The sequence below is a fragment of the Macrotis lagotis genome, chromosome 8 (genome assembly GCF_037893015.1).
Source record: "Macrotis lagotis isolate mMagLag1 chromosome 8, bilby.v1.9.chrom.fasta, whole genome shotgun sequence".
NCBI classification, from domain to species: domain Eukaryota; kingdom Metazoa; phylum Chordata; class Mammalia; order Peramelemorphia; family Peramelidae; genus Macrotis; species Macrotis lagotis.
The window spans coordinates 65,549,356-65,558,526 of NC_133665.1; the positions used below are offsets into that span (position 1 = coordinate 65,549,356).

The 9,171-nt window shown below is 50.8% G+C and overlaps 1 protein-coding gene across 1 annotated transcript; it reads right to left on the bottom strand.

Annotated features, from left to right (window-relative positions):
* Positions 1 to 4,300: 4,300 nt before the first annotated feature.
* NTN3 (netrin 3) lies at positions 4,301 to 8,593 on the bottom strand. The gene is made up of 6 exons (XM_074197429.1): positions 6,764 to 8,593; positions 6,195 to 6,383; positions 5,817 to 5,966; positions 5,435 to 5,485; positions 5,210 to 5,284; positions 4,301 to 4,641 (listed from the first exon to the last, which is right to left on the bottom strand). Exons 1-6 carry the CDS (start codon positions 7,710 to 7,712, stop codon positions 4,301 to 4,303), a joined length of 1,755 nt encoding a protein of 584 aa, XP_074053530.1. The 5' UTR covers positions 7,713 to 8,593.
* Between the last annotated feature and the right edge of the window lie 578 nt (positions 8,594 to 9,171).

Below are 9,171 nucleotides of genomic sequence, written 5' to 3' on the forward strand. Positions count from 1 at the left end.
CTAGCTGATCCCTTCCAGCTTTTGGAAATACTTCACTTGCCTATCTCAACACCCACTATCTGTCGGATCTTTCTCCTACTCAGCATCTCTTCATTTATTCAACAAGTGTTTATTAAGCACTCTGCATCAAAGTCAGGATTTTAGGTACTGAGGATACAAAAGGTGGATAGGACACATTCTGTTCTCAAGGAACTTATTTTCTGATTTTCTCTTTGTAGTGTCTAGAATAATGCCTGGGATATAGATGTTTAATAGATATTTGTTGATTGATTAATAAAAGAAACAAAATCCACACAACTATAGTACAAGGATGAGTGTGGTAAGTGCAAAAAGAGAAGTGTGGGCAAAGTACTATCAGAAATAAGAGAATGAGCTGGGGATTGAAGAGCTGGTGTAAAGGAAAACTTCATGAAGGTGTTACCTGAGTTGGATGTTAAAGGAGGAGAAAGATTACAAGGAATGAACAGTGAAAAGGACTCTGTCCCAAGAATAGGAAGCTGAAAATGAGCAGAGCTAGAACCAGGGTCAGCAAATTTTCTTGGAACAGTTTAGATGAAGGGAAAAAAAATATGAGATAAGTCTAGAAAGGTAGGTTGAAATCAGTTTGAGGAGAACCAGGATCTTGGATTTGTATTTTGTTTCATGGGCCATGGGGAACCATTGAAGATTTTTGTCACCTAGTCCATTTCTCTGTCTCTATTATCCTTTTTTGTTGATTCCTTCTTAATCACCATAAAGGAATTTGCTGAAAATAACCACTGACCAGTGTCTATAGGGAACATTGTTTTGAAGTAGGCAATGTCTGTGGTGATCACATCTACCAAGAAAAGAGTGTCTTATATGACCACATTACCCAGTGTCCGGTGTTTGTAGTGACCCCAGTCTCTGAAGTGCCCACAGCAATTACAGTGTCTTCAGAGATCACAGTGAGTTGGACATGTGAGGGAATGTTCAGCTGCTTCATGGGGAACCACTTTTCATCACATAATGAATGATGTGGACAAAGAGATGGGAAAGAAGGAAGAGACATATAGAGATTAAAGAGAGATATAGTCATAGAGATGCAATAAAGGAGAATAGATTTGGAGAGGTGTGTTTGAGGATTTGTTTAAAATTTTCTGCCTCCTTTTATTATAGTTTGCTATTGGGATGCAGCACATAGGCTGAACAATATGACTGGATGCTCTCTGCCCTACATCTAGAGATGGTACCCCCTCTTCCTCCCTCACCAAATAACAGGTCTATATATATGCCCAGACTTTGTCCTACTCAATACTTTTTAAGCACTGAATGGGTGGAGATGGGAGTCACTCCAAGGTAAGGAGAGATTGACCAGAGGACACATGGGCTAGAATCTTGCCCTAAGAGGAGACCATGATGAGAAAGGTGATTTACTGTGAGGAAAACATGACAGGATGGGGTTAAGGGGCTACTAAGAAGACTCAAGAGAATCTCCATCATCACTTTGATGGAGGAAGCATGAAGGGTTTTCATGTCTAAGGGAAGTTTTATAATTGAACATATGAATTTGTTTTGGTTTGGTGAGGAGCATCTTCTATTAAAAACCCTTCTTCCTATCACAAGAGACAGGGACAAAGAAAGATGTTATTGCTGCTGCTAGCATTTGAGAAATGAATCTATGGCACCAAATGAGCATAGTTTCATCAAGAACAAGACATAACTAACAATTTTTTTTTGACAAGCTTACTCTAGAGGTAGTATAATGGATGGTGATCAGGTCTCAAAGTCAGTAAAACATAGGTTTAAATCCTGTTTCTGACCATGTGATCTTGGATTCCTCTAAGCGAACAATCAACTCTAAGATTACAAATTGGTTGTAGACACTTCTTAGTTGTTTCTGGAACAAGACGCTCTAACTCATGATTATGAGCATTTTCTCTGGATTTTCCCCATACCTGGAATGCTCTCCTTCTTTATCACTTCCTTTTGACTTTCCAGGTGTCCTTCAAACCTCAGCTAGTCTCTCACCTTTTGCCTTTCTAGTTAATTTCTTAATCCAAATACCTTCCATCTGTTGATTACCTCCAATTTATCCTGTATATCTTGTTTTTAGGATTGTCTCTCACATTAGAGATGCTATACACTCCTTGGGAATAGGGTCTCTCTCTCTCTCTCTCTCTCTCTCTCTCTCTCCACTTACCATAGGACCTAGGACAAAGTACTGACTTACATGCTAGTTGACTGCCTTGAGATTTCCCTAAACTGATGAAATCATAGATCCAGTCTAAGACTAGACTCTTAGAACTGTAAGAACTCCCTAGACACAATACACTTGGACTTCAGCAAGAAAAAACAAAATTTCTCATGTTGATCATGTGGTCAAAATGGATGGATATAGACTAAATAATAATATAGTTACATAAATAAACAACTGGTTGAACAACTTGGCTGAAAGAGTGGTGACTAATGGGTAGATCTCAACCTGGAAGGATGTTTCCAAGGGAGTACTTCTCTCTCTCTCTCTTTTTTTTTGTTCTAATAAACCTTTTTTTTTAAGTGACTTGAATAAAGGCCCAGACAACAAGCTGATCAAATTTGACAGCAGAAATAGGATCCAAAGAGATCTTGACAGGGTGGGAAAAGGGGCTGAATAGAATTAAGATTAAATTTAATTTGGGTGAATGAAAATTTTTACATTTGAGTTAAAAACAATCAACTACAAAAGTTTTAAGATAGGGCTAGACATCATGACTAGGACAGAGCTAGACATCATGGAAAAGGAGCTGGAAGTTTTAGGGGACTGCAAAGTTTAGAAGAAAACAGTGATGAGGTAGTCACAAAAACTTGTGTGATTTTAGGCTGCATTGGTAAAAAACATAATGTTCAAGAAGTTATAGTTCCACTAAACTCTTCTTTCATCAGAGAATTGTGGTCAGTTACTGGTGCCACATTTAAGGAAGGATGTTGGTAGCTAATAGTTTAGCCTGAATGATGGAAGATGATTAATGGGGGAAGGGAGAACGTGATAGCTGACTTCAGAAACACTGCAACAATTTAGTAACCCAAGAGTAGAATGAGTGGTTGGGAGGTAGTAGGTTAATGCTCAATGCCTTTGAGCAAATGCAGAATAATCTCATACCCAGTGTATTTGAGAGAGGAGATTTTTGCTCAGGGATGAGTTGAACTAGATGTACTCTGGGGTCCCTGAGAGTCCCTGAGCTATCTATGAGATTCCCTGAACTATGTAAAAGAATCTGTTTTCCTTGGACCCAGAAGAGAGAAATAGGTTGGATTCAAATATCAGCAGCTTGGTTCAGTGGAAAGAGTACTGGGTTCAAATCCTGATTCCAACTCTTATTAAACATTACTTTTCTAAACCTGTTTTCTTATCTGTAAAATGGGAGGGTTGGACTAGGTTACTTCTGTTTTTTCCTAAATTTAAATCCTACCAATTGAGGAAAGAATAACAATATTGCTTCAAATAAATTGATTCATTTACAATAATCGCTGTCTGTCAATTGCTATTATTATCCCCATTTTACAGATGAAGAAAGTGAGGCACGGAGAGATCAATTGATTTTCCCAGGGTTCTGAATCAGTACTCCAATTGTCTTCCTTAGACGAACACCTTTGCCTTATGCACTGCACCACCTAGCCACCAAAGATCAACAGGTATCAGTATAAGTATAAAGTATAAAAAGAGATTGGGGGCGGGGGGGTGGGGGTGGAGAGTCAGAAACTTCCTAACCACCAGAGCCGTCCCAATCTGGAAGGAGCAATCTAGAAAGAGAGTGAGCTCTGTGTCATCAGGGGTAGAGATGCCAGGGGTCCTGGAGAAGGAGAAGCTGGGATAGGTGACCCCTGAGGTTCCTCTGGAGTTAGGAGACCCTGTGAGGGAGATGATGAGCTGAGGTAGAATCCCGTAGGGGATGGCGGCGATACAGATGACACTAGACACAACGACATGGCGATGGATACATCGATACAGGGATCAAGTACAGCAATGGATAAGCAATACAACTATACATAAAGTGATACAGCTACTGATACAGTGATACCGAGCTCGATACAATGACTCCAGGACAGATACAATAAGGACCACACAGGGCGGCCGAGCTATTTACAGTATTTACAGGCAGGGTTTCCGGGCGAGGGCTCGCTCTCTCCAAGGTCCTGGCCCGGTCTCTCCGAGCCCCCGCATCCTCACGACCTCTCCTGCCCCGTTCTCCTCTGGGGGGCCCTCGCTGCCCCTCCCTCACACAGGCGCCGGCTCCCTCGTCCCCCAGCGGCGCCCCTCCCCACCCGCGCCCCTGCTGTGATGCCCTCCCCTCCTTCCCCGTCACGCGGCCCCTCCGCAGCGTCCCTGCCTCTCCCGCCGCTGTAATTTCCGGAGCCTCCGAGCCCAAGCATCCCGCCAGGGAATGACCAGACTGCCCCGCCCGGCGGTAAGTCCCGCCCGCTCCCCGACCCCGGTCCCCGGTCCTGTCCCGCCCAGGATCAAGTAACTGTGCCCCGGGTGCACGCGTGGGCAGCGACACGCCAGGTCCCGCGCGGGAACCCACAGGACGCTCTCCCCGCGCCTCGCCCGCTCTTCTCGGCTCTTGTACACGGACACCACGGCCACAGAGAAGCGCGTCCACGAACCGACGGCCTCAGCGGCGCCCACTGCCACCTGCACCGCTGGGGTGGAGGAGAGAAGGAGGGGGGTCACATCACGTGGGAGAGGGGTCTGGAGAAGAGCCCGGACCAGGGTGGGTGGGACCAGGGTAGGGACAAAAAAAAAACGCACCCCGGGAGGGGCTAGTGCCGCCTGGGGCGGGGCTAAATGGGGAGGGGGTGGGACCTGTGGATGGGGCTGGGCTAGACTAGGGTTGGGGGACCCGGCAGGGGACGGGAGCCGACGGAGATGTGGGGGTGGGGGAAGAAATAGGAGGACTGGGACGGATTTTTAAAATGGGAGGGACCAAGCTTGGGGTTGAATCTGTAGGGAAGAGAGGAGTCAGCGAGGAGAAGGGATCAGAAAGCAAAGGAAGGGAATGCGTGCTTGGGAGTGGGGCCAATTTTGAGGGTGGGTCAGGAATGGGCGGGGCCAACACACGGGGGTGGAGTCTGGGTTTTGAGGGGCCAGAGAGTGGAATGGGCGGGGCCGAGGAAGGACTTAGTGTTGGGGACCTGTCAGTGCCAGGATTTAGCAGAGCAGACTCATTTGAGAGTGTGAGGGTGACCCGGGGTTGGAAGGGTTTGGTACCATAGTCTTTTCCACAGTATTTCTTCAGATTGATCCTGTAGCTCCCTCTGGCTGGTTTGCAATGAGAATCACAATCTGGGGACCCGGAAGGGAGACTTTACGGTCCAAAAATCTTAGAGCTCTTCCCTGCCCCATTTCACCCCCTTCCCGGAACCTCCACCCACGCAAATTTCTTCCCTTCTCCCCTCCCCCCACAAATTCCCTCCAAACTCCTCTTTCACTTACCCTCAGGGGCCACAGTGCTGGTCACTCCTGTGGGTACCATAGCTGGAATTTCTATGGGAAAGGGGGGGGGGGAAGAAACTGAGCTTGAGCAGATTCCCAGAACCTCCCCAAGAAGACTGGGGAGCAGGAAGGTTGTTAGGGATTCTGTAGGCTCTGGAGATACTTACTAACTAAAGGGCCCAAGGGATCTCTGGAAGCCTGGAGAAAGGTTGGGGAGACTGGGAGCCTGTCACGACTTCTGGAGTTTGGGGGTCATTAAAAAATGGGGATATAGAGTCACCACCTGGTGACTGGAGCCACTCACTGATGCAAAGGAATTTGAGGGGAACTCTAGGGATCTGAGTCCTTGGAATTAGTGACAGGTATGTGCACGATCACTCACTAACACATGGTGCTACAGGTGAGCGACTCTGCTGGAAGCCAGGAGCACAGCGGTTGCAGGTAAGGCCCGTCACTCCATCCTTGCATGGACACTGACCAGTTGTCTGATTGCAGGTTTTACCAGCAGCTCCAACAGGGTGACAGTCACAGGCTGGAGATAGAGGAGTGAAGGACAGTCTCACCCTTGCAGGGAGAAGCCTCTGGGGGGTGCCAGGGTCAGAATTAGGGGGCAGGGCTGGAGGTTAGAGCCAGAGATTAATAAAGGTGGGAGGTCAAGGGTAGGAGTCTGGGGTCAGTACTAGACTTCTGGAGTTGGAGTCTGAGTGGAGGGTTATGGGTCATACCTTAGATATGAGTCAGGAACAGGATGAGGTCTTACCCTTGCAGGCACGGCGATGGCTCAGGACCCGGGTTTGGTCACGGTAGAAACCCTCACGACAGTAGTGGCAGTGCCGCCCTGCCGTGTTATGCCGGCAGTTGAGGCAAACACCCCCGCTACGTCTTCCGGACAATCTGTACAACTCCATGTTGAAACGGCATCGGCGAGCATGACCATTACAGGAACAGGCTGTTGAGAGATTAGGAGGATTGGAGGAAAGAGGAGACTCTGGCTGAGGAATGGGGGATTAGACTAGGATGGCGACAAGAAGACAGGCAGAAGTTGGAACCTGGGAAGTTGGAGATGTGGATACTACAGGCAATAGGGACTCATTTTATTGTTCACCTTCCTAAAAACTTTTCCTGGGAAGGCTGAGGGAAAGATCAAGGTTAGGAGGTCCCAGGGCCCAGCACCAAGATTTGTTAAGTGAGTCAGCAAAAGAAAGAATGGGTCAGGAAGTCATGCACTCAGGAACTTGAGGGACCCAGACCAAACACAAAATGCTCTTAAGGTCCCCCTCCTGGGGTGGAACTGGGGTTGATATGCATGGCATGGCATGTTTGCCTCACCCAGACAGGCGTGTGCCTCATGGGCTGTGGCCCGCTGCCAGGGCCGGTCGCAGTAGAAGGGCTTGCAGCGCTCACAATCTGGACCTTCAGTGCCATGCCTGCAGTCACACACCAGGCGGCCCTGGGTGTCCACCACACATCGAGATGCATGTCCATTGCATTTGCAGCGTCCACCCACCTGGAGTTCACCCACAGAGTAAACATATGGTGCCACAACCCCACCCTCTGTAGCCCTTGGCCCCACTGGCCGGGTGAGCACCACACGAATGTCTGTGGCTGTGACCCAGTCCTGTAGTACAGGACTGGAATCCAAGTCCTGGCCAGGTGGGAGGCCATCCTGCATGCTGAAAGCTAGGAGGGGACCAGTCCTTGGAGGAGGCTCAGAACAAAGTGCTTCGGGGCCTCGAGGGACTACGGAACCCACAGAGGCCTGGGCAGGGGCTTGTCCCATAGCCCGGCTTGGCCTACCGTACACTCGGTTGCACTGTGAAGAGAAGAATCGTAGTGGTGACCAACTTCGACCGTGGTCCTGGGACTTGAAGATAGCAGCAGAGTCAGGCCTCGCTGAGCAGAAGTGTAGACTCACGTAGACTATCTCAAAAGCCTTGCCCAGTGGCAGGGTCAATGTCACATTTAGTGGTGTCCGAGACAGTGTCTCTGAGCGCCAGCAAGTTCGGTCAGCTGCTGCACTTGCATCTGTCAGGAAGGCTGCAGGATGGGTCTGCCGGGGATCTGTGCTGGAAGCCTGGACCTCCCGCCCCAGGGCTGCATTGACAAATTCTGGGATACATCGTTGTGGGGCTCCTGCCTCATCATAGCAGGGGTCTGTTGGGACCTGTGGGCTAGCACTCAGCACTGAAGCTAGCATCCAGGCAGCCAGCAGGAGCCACAGCATTTGGCCCAGCATGGCCCTGGTCCCCACTGGGATCTGGCTGAGTGGGCAGGACATGGTTAGGACTGGGAGGTAGGTTAGGGGGGCGTGGAGTCAGAGGAGAGGGGTTCCCTATAGCAGGTCTGCCCTCCTAGGTTGCAGCATGTGAAAATTGAATGAGAGCTTCATATTGACCAGACAGTGGGATGGGGGGGGGGGGAGAACTAAGGACAGAGACTCAGAGATAGAGACAGAAAGAGGAAACACACACACACAGACACAGCGAGTCAAAGGCAAAGGGAGAGAAATGCAATATATTAGAGAGATATGGGAGGAGAAAGAGACACAGTAATACAGAGACAAAACCAAGGAGAGACAACGGGGAGATAACAGAGAAGCAGAGACACAAGACAGAAATCCAGGGAGACAGACAGACTGACCACAAGACAGGCTCAGGGAGAGGAGGGAAACGGTTATAAGCACAGAGACATTCACCGAGAGCCAGAGAAACAGCAAGACAGAAACAGACACACCGGAAAACGGAGACTCCGCGAGACAGAGACACCAAGAGACAGAGACCCCGAGACCCACCGAGACGTGGGCGGGAACGGGAGAAAGGTGGGGGTGGGTGGGGGTAGGGGTAGAATGGGAGGGGCCGGAGACGATTGGGGGGACACGCCCTGGTCAAAGCAAAAGAAAAGTTTTTCCTTCGCCTCACCTCGGCCTGAAAGCAGGGGGAGAGATGACAAGAGCCCCCAGCCCCCACGCCCACCCCCACCCCCTCGTACCCCAGCTGCTGCCGCCGGTGCCGCGGCAAGTCGGACTCACCAGAGGCAGGTTGGGGGGGGCGGGGGCCAAAATGGATCTCCCTTGAGCCCCCGAGGGCGGGTCTGGGGCTCGCACCCTTTTTCCTCCCTCCCACCGCCTGGTCCCTCGGCAGTCTCCTGCGAGCCTCCCCAGCCCAGCCCAGCCCAGGCCAGCCCAGCTGCTTCAAGAGCCGGGAGAGGGCGGGGAGGGAAAGCGGGCAGCTGGGGGAGGGGGGAATGAGACCGCGCGGGGAGGGGGGGAAGTAGGGGGTTAGGGAAGAGGGGGGGAGCCTCGGAGGTGGGGGAGGGGACGGGGAGCTGAGCCCTGCGAAAGGAGGGGCGGGGAAGGGGGGCCAGGGAGCTGAGGGAGGGGGGTGGGGAAAAGGGGGAGGAGGAGGAGGGGCGGCCGCAGTCTCCCCGCGGAAATCAGAAGCAGATTTCAGGACTCCAGGGAGGGGGCTGTGCGCGCCGCCCCTAACCCTCGCCCCGCCCCTCCCGGTCCCCCTCCTCTTCTCCATCCCAGACTCAGCCCCTCTGCGTAAGGGGAGGCCATGGGGCAACTGGGTCTCTAGAGCTGGGCATCGGGGGTGGGGGGGGACGTTGGAGGGGGTGCAGAAGGGGGAGCATCCTCTGGTAGATGGAGAAGAAGGCTGGTTGAGAGGTCGGCTTGACAGGGAGAAGTGGGGAGTGAGGTGGTGGTCAGGTGCTCGGAAGACAGGCTGGGGGGGGGG

Excerpts from the sequence above, each read along its gene's own strand:
- NTN3 (XM_074197429.1), bottom strand. The coding sequence starts at position 7,712 with ATGTCCTGCCCACTCAGCCAGATCCCAGTGGGGACCAGGGCCATGCTG. Across the intron at positions 5,967-6,194 it reads CCATCGCCGTGCCTGCAAGG|CCTGTGACTGTCACCCTGTT; the intron begins GTAAGACCTCAT and ends CTCTATCTCCAG. Across the intron at positions 4,642-5,209 it reads ATACTGTGGAAAAGACTATG|CGGTGCAGGTGGCAGTGGGC; the intron begins GTACCAAACCCT and ends CCTCCACCCCAG.